Source organism: Cydia pomonella, chromosome 18, assembly GCF_033807575.1.
Source record: "Cydia pomonella isolate Wapato2018A chromosome 18, ilCydPomo1, whole genome shotgun sequence".
NCBI classification, from domain to species: Eukaryota; Metazoa; Arthropoda; class Insecta; order Lepidoptera; family Tortricidae; genus Cydia; species Cydia pomonella.
Genome location: NC_084720.1, coordinates 4,343,880 through 4,366,908, shown reverse-complemented (window position 1 = coordinate 4,366,908; position 23,029 = coordinate 4,343,880). Strand labels below are relative to the sequence as shown.

General features: G+C 38.3%; 1 protein-coding gene across 1 annotated transcript; it reads right to left on the bottom strand.

The window, feature by feature from the left end:
* Nucleotides 1-109: 109 nt before the first annotated feature.
* LOC133527808 (hemocyte protein-glutamine gamma-glutamyltransferase-like) lies at nt 110-21,363 on the bottom strand. Its single transcript, XM_061864984.1, has 15 exons — nt 21,052-21,363; nt 14,979-15,062; nt 13,432-13,562; nt 10,878-10,996; nt 9,280-9,412; nt 7,641-7,824; nt 6,247-6,467; nt 5,755-5,940; nt 5,000-5,219; nt 4,627-4,785; nt 3,311-3,431; nt 2,483-2,591; nt 2,013-2,173; nt 1,092-1,283; nt 110-831 (listed from the first exon to the last, which is right to left on the bottom strand). The coding sequence occupies exons 1-15, from the start codon at nt 21,162-21,164 to the stop codon at nt 739-741; spliced, it is 2,226 nt and encodes a 741-aa protein (XP_061720968.1). The 5' UTR covers nt 21,165-21,363; the 3' UTR covers nt 110-738.
* Between the last annotated feature and the right edge of the window lie 1,666 nt (nt 21,364-23,029).

Genomic DNA, 23,029 nt, shown 5'->3' with positions numbered 1-23,029 from the left:
ATATACATTGCCATGCAAACTTCCACCGAAAATTGGTTTGAACGAGATCTAGTAAGTAGTTTTTTTTAATACGACATAAATGGTACGGAACCCTTCATGGGCGAGCCGCTTTTTTTGGTCTCGGTCGGTGACGGTTGGAACGGTCTCATAGCGAAGAGTCTCGACTAACACCTCAATATATAGAGAGATTGGTGGCTGGATCAACGGCGAGTATACAAAGTACGTACGTCGGTTCCTTTCTCTGCGGACTTGATCACTGCCAGCTTGGACCATGCCCCGCTCTGCTGGTTACTCTAGGTTTATAAACTTTTTGTATTTTATTTTTATATCAATTTTGTAAAAACATCTAGCCTAAGGAAGAAAATGAATATAGGAAATTTTTGTGTATTCAAAATAAATACCTATATTCAATATGGATTTACTTTACCTACGGATGGATGAATGAACATTTGCAGGTAACTATGTAGTTTTATCATTATGGCCTTATTCATATACGTGTTACTGGCCTGAATTAGCTATGAATCGTTTGTCTTTATCTGTCATAATTGTTGTAAGAAAGGGATAAAACATAATTTAACTAAATCAGGCCCGTAAAGTTTCATGAATAAGGTTAGTTTTTAGGAATGTAGTAAAGAGAGATGCACAGAGTAAATAAAACGTTTCGTTTTCAGAGACACATTATTTTATTTATCCATCTTATAATCGGGAACCAAATATCTTATATGCATATTTTTTATTTTAGTTCTCGAGTACATCAACAGTGGCAGCGCCGGTAATTTCCTTCAGCTCGTTTGATGTGAATGTCGCCACTATGTGGATCCTGCCAAGTGTCTGAAACAGAAAAACGTAATAAATAAAAATGTTGATAACCAACTCGTCAATTTGTACTACATATTAACTGGATGAATACTAGAAACCAACTGTCCTAGAGAGACCTTACGGCCGCCGGCGAAGCCTGGTCCCTGTTTCACCCTGTTCACCACACCACAATTAAAATTCCTTGTCCTTGTTGCGTGTTCCGTCATATCGGACAAGACTCTACAGTCTACTATATACATGTGAAAAGTTCGAGCTCTAGTGACTGTACTTACATTAGGTGTCACGGGGAGACTAGCGACCACCCGCTTTTTGGCCAGAGTGTCTTGGGCCGCGACCCGCACGGTCCGTCCGGCGAGCCCGGGCGAGGTGACGCGGAACTCGCAGCCGGTCAACGTCCGGTCCAGGGGGTTCAGGAAGGAAAGAAACGCTTCCCTTGGCTGATTTATCACGAGGTTGTCGTTGACCTGGGGAAAGTGGGGAAACAAAGTAAATATTTGTTGGGTATATTTTGACCACGTACCTATTGAGCGCGTCAAGAAAAATATGTCCAAAAAGTAAGATCATGTATGGGTACAGAAAAACATAATTTATTTTGTTTTTCTCTTGTCCCAGTGTTTCCCTTACCCTATCTAACCTTAATCAATATTTGAATAGGTACTTTTGTAAATACAAGGCTTGTACTTAAATACGATCTAAGTCTCTTACAAGCAAGGATGAATAAGCGACATTTACATCAGATGCCTTAGCCAAGATGACAACTGTATGTCGACAAAGTATTTATCTACATCTATCTATTATATTCTATGTCGTACATACCTAAAACACAAAAGCCTTTATTGAGGTTATGTAAGAATGGTATTCCTTGTGTAAGATTCCCCCATTTCAAGAGCAACAAAATTAAAGGTGAATTACACACTGTAGACTTTTGTGGAGCAAATTTAGAGCTACTGTGCAACAGTAAGTAACTAGGTAAGTTACCGAATGTTACCGTGCTGCACGGTTTTGCACCACATAAGTTAACTGCGGAGCCTACCACCAAGTACCTACTTCTCTTTTTCTCTGTCGTTTAGCTCTTGGCAAAACGGTCGTGGTCACGTTGAGCCGCCTGCATCGGTAGTAGAGGCGGACACAGCTCTTAGTAATCTATCTACACTCACAACTTTATAATTTATGGATAGGTACGTTTTACCTACCTTGATGTTAATGGTGGGTTTCATTACTCGGAAATCGTCATCGTCCGCCCAGCACTGCTTGGTCTCATCGACTAAGGCCATGGCGGATATCTTCATGTTGCAGTACTCCACCAACTTCGGCAGGTAATCTTCTGCCGTCACGTCGATGACGATTTCATCGTCTGAAGGAAGTTGACAATTATGGTAAGTTGGTAAATTGTGGTAGAGATAAAGGGCCATTAGGTACAGAAACGTATCGGATTTTTTTAAATACTTCTGATAGAGAAGAACCCGATATTTGGCATGATATCGAATGATAACTTATCTTTCAATTCAAAGGTATATAATACGTTAATTAAGGTAGCTTCAATACGCATCACATTCCCGACAAAGTAGACTTTTGTGGCCTGCCTGGGCAGAGCTAGTTACGTCGTAGTTAGTCATACTGATCGTAGAAAGTAAGACGACTTTACTTTTTTTAGAGAACTTACGTGTATAAGGTCCGAGAAATATCTTTCCTTGCACCGTCTTGACCTGTTCCGCTCGCACTCCGTTGTAGAACACGCTGGTCGCTGTCAGTACGGCGTTGATGTTTCGTGGCTGAAACCAATGTTGATTTATTTATTTATTTATTTAATATTTAATATATATATACAGCATTACAGTCGAGACCAAAGCACCGTACAATTCAGATTATATGATAGGATTACATACTAGGAAAAACAGACCACAATCAACTTTCGTCCATCACCTCGCAATACCGCAGACACATCTGATACACAGCCGTCCATCGACTTGCAAACATATCACAATCTGGTGCCCATGACAGAAAGGAGTTCAGCAGCCTTAGAGCCCGCACAGCAGGCGAGTTTTTATGTGCTACAGTGCGTGTAATTGGGACGGCCAAAAGCTTGTGACTTCGCGGTCGCAGGAGATTTTTGGGCACAAATGGAATAGCGAGTCTAACAGTTCGTCCTACCAGTTCAGGACAGTCTGTCTCGCCACGTAAAACTCCACATGCTGTCACCAGGAGATTGTAATTGCGTCTGACTGCAAGGGAATTAAAACCTAATGATCCTAATAAGTACTTGGTCGGATATAAGAATGGATAGTAAGTATATAACTTCTTATACAAGAACCTAAGAAATGTTTTTTGCACTTTTTCTACGAGAAGGGCGTATGTGATTTCAGTGATTTCATGTTGATCTTAATAACTGCTTGGTTGGGTCTCAAGGATAAGGAAAGGCGCTTATAAGAAGATATATACGAGTATATTGGGGAGATCTATGGATTTCTGCTTCAAGGGAAGGAAGCTTTACCTCCTCGGACTTGTTATCAATATCCACAACGATGCGGAAGTCATTTCCAATATTCACGGCGTCGATATCACGCAGCTTAAACGACACGTCGCTCTTAACTTTACTCGCTAATTCGTAACATCTGAAACATTTCAAACATACGTCAACGCCACCAATCATGGGACATTTAAGAGAAAATTTGGTGTAGTTTTGATATTTCACCGACAGCTGTAAAATTTCTACCGCTTTACGCTTTAAAAGTTGAATGTCCAATTCGTCCCTTGTTTTCTAATGTATTTAATGAAAGCTACTGCAATTGGTTTCAATATTATTAACCAATTAAAACTATGGTTTTTTGCTCCAGTCATGGGATGTATGGCGCCATTCATTTTCAAACTAACAAATATCAATGAAAAATTAAACTTAAGCAGCTTTTTGGCTCTTGTTTAAGGTAAAATGTTGCCAGCGATTAAAAACTGATGGTGAATACTTGTTTTACAGGATTTATCTATAGGTACCATCCCATTACTGGTGCCCACAGCTGATGCCTGTTCCATTACAAAGGCGTTCACTATAGTTAAATTATGACTTATAGTATGTTCTTCCTGCAAGATACAAGAACTACTTAGGGTCAATAAAATTATGGACCTTCTCACAGTGGCAGTACAAAGAGATAGCTACCGGCTTTAAAATTGATTGTCAGTGTGACAAGGTCCGAAGTGGCAGAGAAATAAAATTCCTTAAGAGGACTCTATAGACACATAATAAGTAATAGTACTACAGCACAGAAAAAAAAAACTTCCTACAAAACCGACGTTTGAAAGCATTTTAGTGACGAATCATGCTGTCCCTTTCTTATGTATGGTACTATCCCTTTCGGCTATTTAGGATTGTCAAATTTCAAGTCATAATCTTATCTGTGGTCGTACACGCAAAGGGACGTCAAGTTGTGCACACCCTAAGAATTGCTCGGAGCCGAGAATGCCCGAAAGGAAAAGTTTCGCCCCGTATATGTACTATATTCAAGCAGGATGAGTATAGGTAGCAAAGTACTAATGAGACATTGTGATCTCTGATCTTAAACACAAGGGAATTATGCCTTTAGGGGGAATTAAAGCCAAAGAGATTGCATTGCGGGACGCAGTACATTGTCCCGTGATATCTTTACGATCTTTACCTCAGAAGTTCGAAACAAATCCAGGCCGTCACAAGCCAAGCCTTTTATAGCCCAGGGAATCAAACATTCAAATAAGCACCTGGGATTTGGATCCCATTACTCTCATTATGGTATGAGTACTAAGCTAAAAATAGAAAGGAACCAAGTAAACTTTATTCACCTTTTCGCCCTCTCAGAGTGGCATGCGCCATTCATAAGTGCTACGCGCTCTGCGGTGGAACCCTCGCTATACTTGTACTGATCCGTGATGTCCTCGCAGTCCTCGTCTCCCAGAGGATCGAAGACCAACGGCTTCTTTGTAAGCACCATTTGCCCGACGCTGTTGGAAAATAAGATATAATGAGAGTCATATTCTTATTAAATTATTTAACCAGGAACGTCTTAATCCATGGGAATCCCCCAGAGGAACCTCCCAAAGATGAAGGTTACCTGCGTAACATACTTTACAAAAAAAAAACCAGTAAACTTTATCAAAATAGGATTCACAGTACAGCCGTTTAAAGAAAAAAGAGAGCCAGATACGACAGACTTACTAATCTTTTGAAGTTTCAACTACTGAATATCCCAGCTCTGAATAAGGGTCTTTTCGCCAGCGTAACACGTCAGCGTTAACTGAAGCCAGCACGAAAGCTACGTCGTAATTCATCCCTAACTCGCCCTTCTTGATGGCTTCAAGGGACGCCGGCCCGCACTGGCACTTCCCTTCTGATTTCTCCTGAGGAGTCGCGTCGATGGCCTGCCAGCCACCGTAACCTAGAAGAGTTAAAACAGTAGGTGGGTAATAGGTATTATTAAAGGCCGATATTGGCAACGATAGTGTAAAAGCGACTCCATAAATTTTGGTCCCCTCTTCTGCTGGGCCGTGACGATAAAGTATAAAAGCGGCCATTTACTATCAAATGAAAAAGATCACGGCAAAAATATTGAAATTCAGGTTCCAGATTTGACAAAAGCAGAATAGTTCGTATTCATCATTCATCATCAGTTTTCTATAAAATGATATATCTTCCAATAAGAATAACTGTCAACAAAACTACCTAGCGAGCTGTAGACCTCGCGTGTATTTTAAAACCTTAACCAGCTAAAAAAATATATTTAGTCATCGCACCGGCTCACAAATTTCATGAGAATCGGTTGACAGTTGCGAGTTACGACCTGTTGCTTTTGAGAAGTACATCCGGACAATCGAAAGCATTTTTGGCCAAGTTATAATGAAGACCTTCGGCTCGGTGATTTGAACCAATAGGTACATGGAAAAGACTACCCCACCTATTATTTTGTGACTTACCTGAAGGAAGATCAGGCCTTGCCATCCACACATCATTCCAGACATGGAAGTTCCAGATGGAGTCATCTCCTGAGGTGTCATTCATGGCCTCGTTGTAGTACTTGTCTATAGAAAGTGAGCAGTCCGTATCATGGGCTGACACCACATTGGTCACTAGGCGGGAGGGGATACCGAGGGCACGACACACTGGAATAAAAATTTTTTTTTCTTGTTTAGTTGTTACAATGAATAATTGTTGTCTAATAGGATTGTATCATCTTCTTGAGTTCTTGTGTTGAAACACTAAGAAGCTATCCCTACCTACTCCATAAACAGAAACACACAATTTCTTGCTATGAAAAGGATTGATTGGCCAAAATAATATTCTCATAAAACCCCTTGCACGCAGTAGGTACAGATGAGTCGCTCGTGGAATAATTCCTGTGGGGCATTTGTGAGCTCAGGCTTATAGTGGTATATATTATATTCTAGTTCATTGTGTTCAGCACTTACCCGTGGTTGTAACGCAAGCAAACACCCAGCATTGCCCATACGCCACACTTCGATTCATCTTGAGATATTCCTGCATGATGTCAACGGAGCCCGTCCAATTAAAAGGCGCAGTGGCATCTTCATACTTTCCACTCCAGTTGCCTATTAATATGCCGCCGTCTTCGTCGTTGGCATTAACCATTTTGGAAATGGTGCGGCAAAGACGGATTGGATCGCCGCGTCTGAAAAAATAATGTAGAATCAATAAAACAATTTAGACATTATTGTTAGGTAGGTACATTAATTTTTTACAATATTCTTAAATAAAGATAAAGTGACCAGTATCTCAGGTGATCGAAGTCGGAATCGTACCAACGTCTTAATTTGTATAAGATAGATAGATAGATAAACCATTTATTCGCTTGCCACAATACACACAACTAAAAAAATTATAATACAAACAATAGCAACACCAAAATAAAACATAAATAAAGAACAAAAAGCATCAATAAAAGGTAATGTGTGCTGTGTGCGTTGCAGCAAAACAAAAGGGTTCTGGCTCAGTAATACGCTCCACTCTTTCGGGTGAAGCACTGATAATTCTGCTAGAACCCAGATCATGAGATCACGAACAGATTAACGATGTAACAAAAAAAAACCATATATATACATAAATAGTTAGTAGCTTGCCTATAAAATAATAATAAGTGTCGTAGTATGGATTATGTAAAAGTGTGGTGCGTGTTGGTGTATAGCACCTTATTATATCAGATGTCGAGTATAAAACGGCCTACAATAATATAAAGAGTTTGTACAAATACAGACTTTAGGAGGGATTTAAATCTTCTCGGGTCAGAGATGTAGGAGCCGGTGTAGCTTTAAGGATGACTCACGCCAGACCGGCCCGGGGCCGAGCCGAGGCGTCCGACACGTCATTTTCTATGACGGCTGATCGGTATCACGTGGTGCTTTCCATAGAAAACGAAGCGCTGGAAGCTCCGGCCCGGCCCCGGCCCGGTCTAGCGTGTGTCATCCTTAAAGCTACGCCGGCTCTAACCCTACATCTCTGACCCGAGAAGATTTAAATCCCGCGAATTTCCTCCCGCGGACGCTCCGGATCCGCCTGATGGTAAGCAGTCACCGGACGTGGTGACTGCTTACCATCAGGCGGGCCGTATGCTTGTTTGGAACCGTCGTAGTATAAAAAAATGCAACTCTAAAGTATTCGCCCCGCGCATGACTGGCACCGGCGTCGCCCTAGTGGGTGTGGGAAATATTTCTTATTTGACAGTTGGTAGCTGCCAAGTTTCCCAGTCCCATGAAAGTTTATTATTTCACCACGTCGTGCGTTGGCGTCACTTGCTTTTCTCCCACAACCAACTTTGCACATAGCCAATACAAATAAAAGGACTTACTGTTTGAGCGGCATGTTAGAACGATGAAGCATAAACATAACTGCACGCAGCACGTCGGTATCGAATTGGCCGAAGACCCACGGCTTGCCGGACCCGGTCCTGACGGGGCCCATCCACACCTTGCCTACGTCGTTGAGGACATACTCCTGGAGCAAGGCACTGTCTTCCATGTAGGTTTGATCTTCTGTGGAGAGGAGTTTTTTTAACTAAAATGAAGTATTTATAGATTGGCTAATTGGCCAACGACAGGGGGCGAATCAACTTTTTCACCTACAGTTTTAGGTGTCTCGTGGGTTAGTCAAAATGTCTCTGGAGTTATTAAGAAATTGGTTTTCTTATATACCTACATAGTTTCTGTTTATTAGGTTTAACAGTTGGGCCCTCGAATATTTTAACATACACCATAAACTGAAGCATATATAAAGTCATTCGATATTAAAAAGTGAAATTTTACAACGAAATTTAAAAGTTGTGGACAGATTTGTGTTGCTAGAAAAAAAGTTGCGAAATTAAAAGTAAAATTTGCCATTAATCTTTATACATTCGGTTTGGGTTTACTTTTCTTTGAGGTTCCATGAATTAAGTAAGTAGTTTGTCTGATCCTGCTGATGGTTATTCCCACTAGTTACCACTAAGTTGTTAACAGTGGTAACTACTGGGATTTTTTTTCTCACCTTTTACCACTCAGGAAAAAAAAATCCAGTAGTAACCACCAAACCCAGTTGGTGGTAATTAGTGGGATTTTTTTTCCAAATAGTTACCACTGGTAAAAGGTGGGATTATTTTCCAGTTCCACCAAAATGTTGTTAGAGTTCAATATTAATAAAAACAGTAGAAATATTATAGTACAAATATAGAGAGCTTTAATAAATAATTATAAGTCGATTAGTGTTTCAGTAAACCGCCTTAAAAGTGATCAAAAATATTAAAACCGGTGCAAGTGCAATAAATAAATATCTAAAGAGAAGTTAACCTGAGGATGAAATTTATCTTATTAATTGTAAATTGAATTAATTGTGACGAATTGTGATTGTAGATTGAAGTAATTGTGCGCTTACGCCGCACTGCGTAGCGCAGCGTTGTATTTATATAGGAGCATCGTTAATAATGGCGTAAGCTCCATCGATAATAAGGCCCCTTTCAATAAAAAACGTCACAATTATACTAATTAACAAACAAATCAGTCAAAGACCGACTATTTTGATCACTTTTAATACAGTTTACTGAAACAGTACCCCTAGTGTAACTTTGATCGACATCATAACGTGACGAACGCGTTTGCGTTAAGTCTCATTTTGTATAGGATTTTGAGGTTCCAAAACGTCCCGCTTGGCGCGCTCTTTCGAAATCCAATACAAAATGAGACTAAACGCAAACGCGTACGTCACGTTTGGAAATCGAATTTATTTACACTAGGGGTACAGTAATCGACTTATAATTAAACGAATAACTAATCAACTTATAATTAATTCGACTATTGAATAATTATTGACTAAAGCACGTTTTATATTATTTTTATAAGTATTGAACGTTATAAATTTTTTACCACTGGTAACAACTTGGTGGTAACTTGGTTGGGAATAACCCAATTGTGATTGGTTTCACTCTTTGAGGAGTTCAGTTTTTTAGGCGCAATTACCAGGGTTCCATGGGTTGAAGAGGATGTACAACTCCTGATCGTAGTTGTAGATCTCCTTCGCGGGCGAGTTCTTAATGCGCGTGATCACATACAGTGCCCAGCACCCAACTGGCACGTCTACTGGAGTCGATATCTGAAACAAGACGTATTTGTTTGCTCATGCTCGTGTACCTATACCTATTTGGTGAAGACTCAAACCTTTGAAGTCTTCGTCGTTAACATTCGGCAAAGCTTTCTAGACTCTTGTCATTATGCCGAAACTTGTGTTCGTTTAAACTTAAGCTAGACTTTCGTGGCCAGCGGCCGATGCGACTGTCGCTACTGACGCGAGCCGCGCGCGACTCGAGCCGCTACCCTCGAAAGTGGCGCCATTGGTTTCATACTGATTATTACTGACGCGCGGCAGATACGACTGTCGCGAGCGTCAGCCGCGCGCGACTGCCGCATCGGCCGCTAGCCACGAAAGTCTAGCTTTAATGAGAACCAGTTTCTTGGAAAGTTCTTTCCAGGGAAGAACTTTCCAGTTTAGAAAAACCTTATGCCATTTCGTTTCACTGAGACATTGGTTTTATAGCAAACGATATTTGCTCTGTGCGTGACTCTGAGTTCCTGATAGTTCACACCTATAAATAATAATATGTAAACAAATGGTGTCATATGATAGTTCACATCTTTGCCACGCCATGCCGTCGCTTATAAATAGTTCCCCCAACCCACACTTTTCACATAAGTGTTCTATAGACCTTGCAACAAAACGCAAGCAATTGTGATTGCATTTGATCCATCGATTGAATAGGGTTGTTTCCATCTACAAATCTTAGAGCAGAATTGTATCCCAATAAATTCTTTTGGATTATAAGAACATGTTAAACTACTTTTAGGGGACCTGTAATGACCATATTTTTGTAAATATTGAATTTAAAATATCTTTTGGCACACGTCACGTGACCAAACTCGAAACGTCATTGAAGATTCTGATGACGTCACAACTCTCGGATTGACACTGTTGACAGTTAGGCGATAAACAACAAATGACAAATGTCAGTTGACAGTTCGTATCTTCTACATGTGTATGTAGTTATGTGTCAAACCGTAAACTATGACGTCACACAATTTTCAAAGAGCGTTTTGGGCGCGAAATCATCTGTCAAAATATATTTTGTTAATTTAACATATTTAAAGCCGTTTTTAGTATAAAAGTTGAATTTTAGGGCAACCTTTAGTTAATATAGAACGTAATACAAGCGTTTCAAAAAATTGGAAAAAACCCTATTCATTACACCTACACTGAAAAAAATAGATAGCCGAACTGGTTTTGTAACTTTACTAAATAACTAAACTACGGTTATAAGAAAATAAACTTTGCATAAATTTACAAACTTATTTTGTAGTGTATACCCAGTACCTGAACACTGATAGCCAAACACGGTTTTGTAACATATAACACATAGTTCGCAAGTCCCAATTTTTGTGTAAACAGTAACCAACATTTTGTTACAGTTATGCAAACATTTCTTTCAGTGTACATAGTCGGTAATGCATAGAAAGTCACATGCGGTTTGTGACAAGGTCTAAATAGCCTTATATGCAATACCTACCTCAAAATACAGCGTGTCCTTTTGCACGTCGGTGAGTTTCGCACTCCAGGCGTGCTTGTCGACGACAGCGTCGCGTTTTAGATACATGGAGCCCATCGTTGCCATCGCGGGTGAGTCGCCTGCAAGCATATATTTTTAACATACAATAAGTTGTTTAGACCTAAGTCAAATTCACGTTTATTGTTATACAACAAGACTATACCGTCTTAGCAATTTTTTTTGTTATGAGATGAGAACCGATACCTATCGGGCCAGAAATATATAACAAAGAGATTTTTTATTTTCGAAAACATTGAATACTGAAAATCTACTGTTTCTGGATTTTATAACGACAAATTAGAGCATATTTGATATTACAACAAAACATAATAATATAAAATAAAGCCTTCTATTTCTCGTAACTATTTTATATTTATAACCATCCTAATCATGCTTTATTCTCGAGTTTTTCACGTAATATCCAGAAACCAATAGCTATTGCCTCTATATTTATGTTTTCGAATAAAAAGTGTAGCGGCAAGGCGTCGACGCGCGTTAGAGTCAGCAGTTTTGGTAAACAGTTTAAATGAACATTTAGTACGTGCAGTCGTTTAGCGCAGCTCGACGAGTGCGCACATTCTTAATACATACGCGATACCGCGACGCCGCCTGGTCTTGCGCCCTTTTCTCTAAACGTTTGTGTTTTCTATTAATGTAACCTTCTGATACTAATTTGGAGTCTGAATAAATAGATGTAATTAAGTGAATCTTCGTTTATCTCCTCACCATAATAGGGTACCCACAACAGGACTCTAAAAAAGTTTTTATTATTTTAAGCCAACCCATTATTAGTTATTGCTAAACACCCGGAGGCGATGCATGTGTATTTATCCTCATTATCCTTAAATTAATGATCTTGTAACTAATTTTATACTAAGTATAAACTATTGGTTTTAGTAATAATACTGTTTTAAAGAATATCAGGCGAATATACCTTTTAATGCCTAATAGAAATTGTGTACAAATTTTGTATTAGAGACGAATTAGTTAATAAAAGATAACATTTCATTCCTTTTTAGGGTTCCGTAGTCAACTAGGAACCCTTATAGTTTCGCCATGTCCGTCTGTCTGTCTGTCTGTCTGTCTGTCCGAGGCTTTGCTCCGTGGTCGTTAGTGCTAGAAAGCTGAAATTCGGCATGGATATATAAATCAATAAAGCCGACAAAGTAGTACAATAAAATCTAAAAAATTAATTTATTTGAGGGTTTTTTTTTTTTGCTTCAACCATATAGTATGTGGTATCGTTGGAAAGGTCTTTCAAAACTAATAGGGGTCTTCAACAAACATTTTTTGATAAAGTAAATATATTCGGAGATAATCGCTCCGAAAGAAAAAAAAATGTGCCCCCCCCTCTAACTTTTGAACCATAGATCCAAAAAATATGAAAAAAATCGTGGAAGTAGAGCTTAAGAAAGACATTAAATGAAAACTATAGCGGACATGATCAGTTTAGCTGTTTTTGAGTTATCGGAAAAAGTTTCCCCTTCATAGTAAAAAGACTTACTTTAATTAGGTACTGATTATGCAAATTTGCCTATTTATTTAACTCGCGTGAAAGGTACCGTTTCATCCCTTGGTTAACAATTTATTTTATATTCATTCAGAATATTTAATGTGTTCTATAATATTCTATCGTCGCTGCAGCGAAGTTTTCACGATAACCATGTTATTTATGCTGATATTTAAAAAACATGGGTGTCCCAACAACAACTGCGTTACTTTCCCTACCTTACCTTACTTTATATTTTGTTAATTTTGTTATGAAAAGAATTTTACGGAAAAAGCATTGGTTAGTGGTAAACAACAAGAAACTTTTGGAGTCCAAGTATTTTAAATAAATATTACTATATTTAATTTAATTTATTAAATTATGCTAATACATCTTTGGGGCAAAATGGTAAGTGGTAATAACAACAGAGGTACCTACAGTTAAACAGTTGAATTGAGGAAAAATAAAGAATTTTATTAATTGTTATGTATTGCATTGTTAGTTAATTGTATTAAAATTGAAAATAAGTGTAAATTTCTCACAAGTTACCTGAAATTTTTGCGTCAGAAATTGATTTCAATTTGAAAAGGGACAAGTTTTTAGGCATTAAATTTTTTTGGCTCTACGTCATATAAAGGTGATCTTATCACCTCTTCCTAATCCTTTGAACAGTTGAGAGTTTGCGTTGTAATGAATAAAGATGTTGGTGTACTTTTTTGCTGTAAATGGAACTGATTAACTGTTTCTCTGACTTAATGCAAATAAAAACGCTTGGAAACCACCGGACAGAAGCCGTGGCTCCGGGCGTCCTGGACACTCTTGGCAACGGTCCGTCCTAAGAGAGCTACGAGCGGTCGGGTTGAACTGGAGCGAGGCCAGAACGCAAGCTGAAGATAGGAAGGCGTGGCGCAAGCTTGTGAAGCTTGCACCTCTGGGGTGCTTTAGGACAACAACAACATTACAAATACAGTCTTGATTTACTTTGTAAAAGATTTCTGGACAAGGTACATAAGCACACATACTTACCCAAAGTAAAGACCAACTGCACGAGGTCTGACTTCTCATCGTAGGACCTGGTGAACTGGACCTTGCCTTTGAACAGCTGACCGCGCCGCACAATGGCCACCTTCGAGTCTTCCGCGTTCACCAGCTCATAGCTGCACATATAAAGGGACATCTTTTTTTTTTTTTTATATAGTACATTATACATTGTATAAGGAGGTCACCGTAACGTCTAAAAGAGCGTCCTCTCATAAAAAAGGCCGGCAACACACTTGCAATAAGTAACCCTGCGGTTATAGCACGGTTGCATTTTTATCACTTGTCACTATGCCTGTCACGTTCTAACAAGTATGTAAGTGCAAAAGTGACAGGCTTAGTGACAAATGATAAAAATGGGACCGTGCTACAGCCGCTGGTGTTGCAGTTGTCGACGGGCATCGGTAATGTTTATCATTAGGCAATACGTCTGCTCGTTTACCCCCTATATAAGATGAAAAATATTGTAGAATAGAATGTCTCTTAGGTTAGGCGCTGTATACAAACCAAACCCTTCTGTGCTCGCCTCGTGTATGGCGGTGGTCATGTGGGGCGGGCACAGGGGACCATTTATCGAATGGTATTAGTCTAATATTATTAGTGTGTTGCCATGGTAACCGATACGATTTGACATTTCGTGGACTAATAATATCAGTCTAATACATGTTAATCATGAAAGTACAAGAAATTTATTCAGGGACCATAATTGTATATCCGCAACGCAGGCTTCGTCAGGTGAATACAAACTCAGAATCGGCTACAGACGTCGTCACAATACAATACAACGGTAAAATCTGCAACAGGCTTCGTCAACTTACTCTAAAAGTATACATAAAAAAACCCTACAAATAAAAAGCACCTTCTAACTCGCCACCAGCAGGCAGTGTGCCCAGTAGGCTGGCCGCATTTCCCCGTTGAATTGCGATGCTAATTCTTTTGGCAAAATACTGACCAGCTCTTTGGTCACCCGTGGTATCCACCAAACGCGACGCTAAACCCTTATAAAAACGCCGGGCGCTGGGTCCCCATGACCCTAACGTTTCCACCCCAAAAGGCTCAAACACATAGCCACTGCCGAGCGTACTGTATTTGCTAATACCGTTCGAGAAATGGGCCCGTGATGGGAATATACCGTATTTTAGGGGGCGTCCATAAATTACGTGAGGTGTTTTTTTCAATTTTCTTACCCTCCCTCCCCCCTTGGTGAGATGTCGTGAGATTTTATTCAACCCCCTCCCCCGTCCCCCAATCTCACGTGAGATTTTTCAGAATGTGGGTTTATTACGTAAACGCGTTGGATTGTAAAAAGAAAAAAACAATTTGGTTCGTGCTTTTATTTACGACTAGTTTAAGCATGTACATACAATTTGGATTAAATGGACCAAAATAGTATAATTTTTTTTTGTTTCAATCAGAGAATAAATTGCGTGATATTTGTCGAGACCCCCCCTCTCCCCAACGTGAGTTTAGATGAGATTTGACTCGACCCCCTCCCCCCTTTAATCATCTCACGTAATTTATGGACGCCCCCTTACCTGTCAGTATGATGCAGCTTCGCGTTCTCTCGAGGGTAGAAATTCACTTCATTGACCACCAAGGGCTTCATGATGCAACGATATCTGCAAACAAGGCAACATATTTTTAATACTTTAAACGCCAAGAACACCTAAAGGTGTCATACTTAGTCGTACACACAGAGCGCTATGAACACTTGTAATTGTTATAGCGTACGCTGTCAAAGCAACCTTCACACTTTCAAGTATGGTTCACATTAGCTAGTGAGACTGCTGTCAATAGGCCTGTGCTGTGCCTATTCTGATTTTAATAATAGTTTACGAATTAGATCTGGATTAGAAATGGATTTGATCCGTCAGTGTCAAAAGTGACGCTTTTGGTTGAAGAAATGATAGTTTTGGCACTGACTGGCCGCGAGACAACATGCCTATGGAGTGTGGAATTAAGAGGAGTGACATCTCTTATGGTAGAACTGTTGCAAAAGTGTCCAGAGGTCAGCTATAAATAATAGTTCCAAATCTCTCCAGAGTAGCGCTAGAGTAGCTAAGAACCTAGGCGTTATTGACGGAGTGAAGTGCGCTGTCTATGATTTGATTTTTTTGTTCAAGCATTCTAGGTATTGTGTAGCGCCACCTATTTAAGAGCAATTCCTAGCTGAGCAACTTTTCAAATCTCGAATTTTTGAAGCTATGTTTCTGTCGCGCTGCGGTGGGCGGGAGCCGGAGCTATCTAAGTGTGAGTGCGCGCACACAGACGCGAGACTCGTGCGCTCGCTCATTGCGCGCCGTTCCGTCGACATCGTCCGCGAGCCAGACGGAATTTATTCTGCGCTGCCCGACGCAAGTTGTTTTTGTTGTTACCACGTAATATTATTTTTCATTTTTATATTATACTGTATCTATTACATCCTAATACCAAACACCCTATCACCTGTACTAAATGTATTTTACACCTATGATGACGAAATAATAAATGATTGATTGATTGATTGATTGATATTAATTACCATATAGGTAAATCTGCAAAAAAGAATGATGTCTCAGCTTCGGTTGTCGTCGTACAGTCAAGTGCAAAAATATGTATCGAAAGAATCGTCTCATAAATATGGTACTACGCTCTTATTTTATTACACTGGAATAAGATGCTATGGGACATATTTTTGAGTAAGATGTGTACACCCATATTTTTACACTTGACTGTACCTATCCGTATCAGTAAGTTGGGAGTGATCATGGTGTGTTGTGAAATTTTGTAAGTAGGTATAAATATACCTATGGTTAAACTAACTTGTACTACGATGGGGCTAAACTTGGGCCGCCTTATTGAAGAACGTATCGCAATGACAATTTGGGTAAAGTATGTTGGGATAATGCCGGACAATTTTGGGACCAATTGAGAGAACTCGTGAAAAAATGTTTTTTCGAGATCTCAACACGTGACAGATTCTTGAAGTACGTAGCGAATCGTTAAATAATAACCGTAGATTCGGCCTGAATTTTGGTAATCTTCAATATAGAACGGTTTTAGTTTTGTACCTGTGTAAAGATGAGACATACTTTTTTTTAGGGTAACGAGTGTTTTGCCATCAAGGGAGAACATTGGATGGTGAAAAAAAGTTGCTTCTAATGGAAAGAGAATAAGGTATCACAAAGAAATAGGTCCGGTGTCTACCCTTTTGTATCCGATCTTAACCCGGATACAAAAATTGGTAAAATTGTGGCTCTCAAACTTTGATACCTATGTCATAAGGCAATTTGATAAGTAAACAATGTGCTAAGAAACCTCTTATTGTAAGGTTTACCCGAAGTAATAAAAAAAAACCACTAAAGTAATAGATACGTTGCGTAGTTTTGACAATTTAAGATTTCGTGAACTGTACACGTTTAGGGAAAGTGTTAATGTATTGTTTATTGAATGGAATGTACTGGAAGATATTAAGTACTTAAGTAGGAGGGACAAAAATCTAAATAAAAAATAATCGTGCCCAGTCATTTTTAATGAAGGTCGCCAAAAAATAAGAATCAAACTTAGAAATCAAAAAGACTAAGTGGTTCTTTAAAAAGGTCAAGGTCACTGAGAGCCCATCTTGAAGTATGGAAAATAATTAAAATTGCGATTTTGTTGGTTTAATTTTGCAATTATGTATATATATACATAATTGCAATATATATATATATATATATATATATATATAGTTGATATACAATCTTTTTTTTTTTATAATATGTAAGGATCGTATGTAAAGAGTAAAGTAAATATATAGGAAAAGAGAGCCCTCTTGAAGCATTTTAAGGAAACTAATTTCGAAGCTCTATTTTTTATCCGAAACTAGCAATGTATGTATGCGTGCACATCTACATATGCATCCGTATGTGTAGGTACTTTATTGCGAAAAATTGCTCATTTGCTATCTATTTTACTCGATTTTGTTATAAATTTCAACATGTATCTACACCCCTATACAATATAAATACTCTTTATTGCACACCTCAATAAAAGAAAACAATACAAAAGAAAACATACACATAAGCACAGGTAAACAACATGCGGTCTTATCGCTAAAAGGCAACCTTTGGGTTGCGGAAATTAAAAAAATTACATTGTCAGTAACCGTCGCGCTGGTAGTGGTACTGGATAAAAATAATGGTACGAAAGTGTGATCAAAAAAACAATAAATGTGATAATTAAGGTCAGTAGGTAAATTGAAGAAAATTTAAAGTTTGATAATCACTGCTGTTTTTTAAATAGGTAAAGATCTGATTATTTCTGGTCCGATCTTTACCTGGAAGGGTCAAGATCGGATATCGGTCTACAGCAGTGCTAGGTCTGTTAACACAATTACAAAAACAAACACAGTTTCATCACAATACGCAAAATAAATTACAGAGCGAAGATCGGATAGAAGGAAGAATTCGCGAAATTTACCTTGCTCTCTGTGATTGCACATAGCACAAGCCCGACTCCCGACGCGGGGACACTGACTATCGAGGCGCAATGAAATGGCGTCTTACACAATGTTGCCAACATTAAAAAATAAAGCCAAATTAGGGGGAAATGAATGTCCTACGTTCTTCACCCGCATCCGGTATTTACCCAACATACCTTAATCGTTGAACCGCCGCATTTCAAAATGGCCCTTATTTTGATATCGGCTAGCCGTAATGTGATACGGCGGATTATACAATACGACTGCGATACTTATATATAGATCCCCTCGTCAATGTAATTTCATTAAATTTGCTATCTAGTGGCAAACATCAAAGTAGTTATCTTTTACTTGTGACGCACAAGTGTGAGCAATGTAAAATACTATATTTCTAAAAAAAATTGCCTACTACGTAGTAAAAGAAAATATGATTATTAAATTATAATACGAAAGGTGGTCAAACCGCAAAATGCTGTTGTTTTATTTAAAATAATGAAATAATTAGACCAGTTCCGAAAGTACCGGGAAATCCCGGTTCTTTAAAACAGTACCGGTTCTGCAATCCCTAATAAGGATGTTATGCCCATCACTATTCCTTCTGTGTACGTTTATTTAGAAACTGTCTCCGCCTCCAATTCGTGCGATAAGGACAACTGCAGCTCGGACCGAAATTCACTCGCAAAAAACTCAAAAATCGAGGTTTCGCTCTCGACTGTTTCCTCCTCCAAAACGCAACTAATCATTATGAAATTTTGGAAATTGCAAGAGGAAGAAATAATCTATGCCGCTATGTTTTGATTTTTTGGATATTTGTTGTCATATTTGTATACTGTGCCTTTTTTTACAGCCAATTCAATTTAGCCGTTTTTGCGATTTTCGAGGCGCTGTATCTTTCGTCAAAATAAAATAATCCAAAAAAGCAAAACATAGCGGCACAGATATTGATGATATTGATCTTATTTGAAAAAATCACTGCTCTAGGTTAAAAATCCAGGGAGGAATCAGTCGAGAGCGTTTGTATGGAAAAATCGCAACTAGGAATTCCTCTCTTTCTGGTACATGGAGATTTATTTCCTTACCTCCACCTTCCGTAAACGTGCCAATCGTTAACGCTCCGTAGTGTAGCGTAGTCATCTCTCTCTATCACTCTTCTATATTAGTGTGACAGTGACAGTTGCGTTTCGTTCGCTACAGAGCGTTAATGATTGGCACGTTGGCTACGCGGGCAGGCCGCATAGCCAACGTGCAAATCTAAATCAGAAGTGCCAAAGGGTCTAGCCGCAATCCTATAGTGAAACTGCCCCTGGCTGAAATGTATACCTTTCTTAGAAGCGTTAATTGGTCTTATTATAAGATATCATTTTACAATATTTCAAGCCTGGAATCCCCTTGGTTTGGATTAAAAAATATATATACATAAAATCTTTCTTAATTTTTCTAAGCTAAACTAATGGTTAGATTTCGTTAAAATTCGGATTATACATGGCACTAATAGCAATACATTTTCAAAAAAAAAAATCAAGGTTCTAACTTATTTACAAAGGCCTAAAAAAATATTTTTTTTTTTGTTTAAAATATTTTTTTTTATTATTTACAAGAGGGCGACAACCTCAATTTTTAGGTATTTAATGCACAATACAATATTGTATGAAAAAATTTTTTTTATAAAAATCCATTTGTGGCAACAAGGTAAAAATGTCTTACTAATGCAGGCCATTCGAGGCCCTTTAAAATGTTAACCAAACGAATTAACGATTTAGAAACGAAATTATGTTGCTAATCACCAGTGATCGGTTTTTTGGATTCGACATGGGGTGAACGACCTCAATCATTATGTTAGTATGGATATGCCCCGGGAATCCGGGCTTTATGTTGTTAGAAAAGGCAAAAAAATACAATGTGTTTATTTTATTACACTTTAAAACATCTAAGTAGCTGATAGACGAGTACTTACTCACCGTTCTTTTGTCTAAATCGAACAAATGAGCACAAGTGTTTACACTGGCAGCTCATTTGCTGCCTCCAGAGCGGCACATTTTGTACCGTTTGGATAAAAGTTCGGCGAGTAAGTACGCGTGTCTATCAGCTAATATATGGTTACTACGGGTTAATTTCTATTCCATTTCTAAAATGAATTCGTTATCAAAAAGTGAATTACACTTCTTTCAACTGAGAGGTAGTTTGAGAAAAACAATGTCCACAATGTCAAATGGTTTTATTGCTCACCAAAAATAATTAGAACTGAAATCCAGAGAAAATAATGAAATGTCAATGTCAAGATTTTGAAGTATTTTTTCCATCATGACAGATATATAAGCTAATACTTTGTGGAGGTTTTAATATATTTTGCTTTAAATAAAATGTTGAGATTAGGAAAAGAATAGAAGTTTTTGTCTCAACTGGTTGCCATGTAATAGTAAAAAATTCCTTAGAGATAATTTAAATTGTTTTATTTTTTTACGGTTTGTTCGGTATCGCGGGAAACTGTCGTATCTATATTAACTTTTCTACTTGATATCCCGCGAGGGAGAATCCAAATAACCGATCACTGCTAATCACTCTCTGGGCTGGGAAAATTCTCATATGAAAAGATGATGAAAAGTGAACTTAACAGAGATGGATAAAAATGGACATGTGCTTGTCTAACTCGTCAATCAATTTTAATATTTTCTGGCGAAAAGCCGATAAAAACATAACGTTAGAAAATTTAAACACCTTATGGGCTCCTCTTAACTTTTAATATTAATCATAACATTAGAATATTTAAACATCCTATGGGCTCCTCTTAACTTTTAATATTAATTTATGTATATATAACATTTTTGTATAATATCAGGGAATATTCAGAAAATAGTGTAAGTACTCAATTATCGAGAGATTAAGCATAAAATCCTTATGAAAATCACCTTTTTGCCTCTTTTACATTGCAATATCGCTTATAGTTTATGAATTGAACACCAAAACCAAGTTTTTATTGAAATTTAATGCTTAATTATCGTTACAAAACTAACAGCAATGAACTTTTCTTAACAACTCCCACTAATTGGGTACACTATTTTCTGAATCCGTAACAGAAAAATATACACTGGGAACACAAAAAAAATATATATATATATATTCTTACACAAATTGATTAAGCCCCAGAGTAAAAGTCACAAAAACCTTACCTGTGGACTGTCTCTTCACTTTTCCCTTCGGGATAAATTTGAATTTCGATCGACGATGGCGCGCGGTTGCGTGGGGTGAAACAATTGACAATCAGCGGCGCGCGAGTTGACATTATATAGGTAACTTCTTCCAGGGATACGTCATCTCATATATGGTGTCAACGTGTCAAATCATATCGTAAGTTCGTAACACACTCACGAACTGCCCCAACACTCATACCAACCGCAAATAAAGGAAAATCATTCAGTTGGAATTATTTCACGAGATTAGGGCACACAATTGAATGAATATTCGATAATTACCTAGTCTATAGCCACAAATTCTTCAATTACGTTAAGTGTACCTGTACCTACATAATAACGTGGAATCAAAAGTTATTGAATTAAATTTTACATATTAAATAGAGAAACCAAGATATGCTAATTACGGATTAAAAATGCCTAATACATTAACATATATCACGGGGCTTACGGGCAATAAGAATGGGGCCAGTACAGCGGTGCCACGAATTCGAGCCAATCGTGCAGTCTAACGCCACAACGCGATTGGTTGATAAGTTCACAGCACGCGCACGATTGGTCGCAACTAGTTGCGTTAGACTGCACGATTGGCTGGAATTCGTGAGTAACACCACTGAACTAGCACCATTCTTAGTGCCCGTAAGGCCCATCCTTAGATATATCTCAATGGCCTAATAATTATTCGATGTTGTCATCCCTTGCGTTAATACAGTATGCGTTTTAATAAATGAGAGACCCCGTCAAAAATACGTACCACTCTTTCTCCACCTCCGCCCGAAATTTCGTACGTAGCTTTTAGAATTTTCTGTATCAAGCGTATCTTTATTTTTTTGAAGATTCTATATTTGAAGCGTTGGTAGCCTATCGAGCGTGCGACTTTCAATCCGGAGGTTGCGGGTTCAAACAGCAGCCCCCAAAACGAGTTTTTCGGAACTTAAATATGTACGATATGATATGATCGGAACTTAAGTATGTACGATGTATCATGTGATACTTACCAGTATGTATGATATATCATATGATACTTACCAGTATGTACGATATATCATATGATCGGAACTTAAGTATGTACGATATATCATATGATCGGAACTTAAGTATGTACGATATATCATATGATACTTACCAGTCGCTTTTCGGTGAAGGAAAACATCGTGAGGAAACCGAACTAATCCCAAAAAGGGATTGTTTCCCCTCTGCGTTAAAAGGGCAGATGGCAGTCGCTTTTGTAAAAACTAGTGCCTATGCCAATTCGCGGGTTTAGTTGCCAAGCAGACCCCAGACTCCCATGAGCCTACTGGTAATCTTTTTTTTTTATCTAGGGGATCACATTGTGGCTTGCCGAGAGAGTAACCTCAATAAACTTAGTAAATTAATCCATAATCAGGTTTTAGAGGGTAGGAGGGTAGGACGTTTTCTAGGTATGAGTTTTAACAGTCCGCAGCAAGATCGGCCGAATTTCACCTTCCAATAAAAACGAAGTTTTGTTCTAATTTTTAAATTAACTACTAAACTTTTCAGCTTTGCACATACAATGACATGAGGTGTATCTATGCCTGTAATTAGTTTATATAGTTCCAGTTTATAAAACCAACGAAATAGAGAAAAAAAAACAAGTTTTATATCTTAAAATTCTTAAATTCGCTGTATTCTTTTAGCTAGGGTATCTGAAGGTAACTTATTACAGGTATACACCTCATCCTATTGTAAGTAGAATGTTTCAGAACAATATACATAGCTGGTCGTTTTAAAATGAGAGCGTAACGACGTTAGTCTGGAGACCCCAGCTTGCTGCGGACTCTTAACAAAATGTCTTTACAGTACATATATGGTGCTACTTTTCCGCACTAGTACGTAAATTAGCACATTATGTAACTATGTCCAAAATGTAAAGGGTCATATGTACTGTAAAACGTTGTACGATACATGTGCGACAGGTAATTCGCAACTAGTGTCG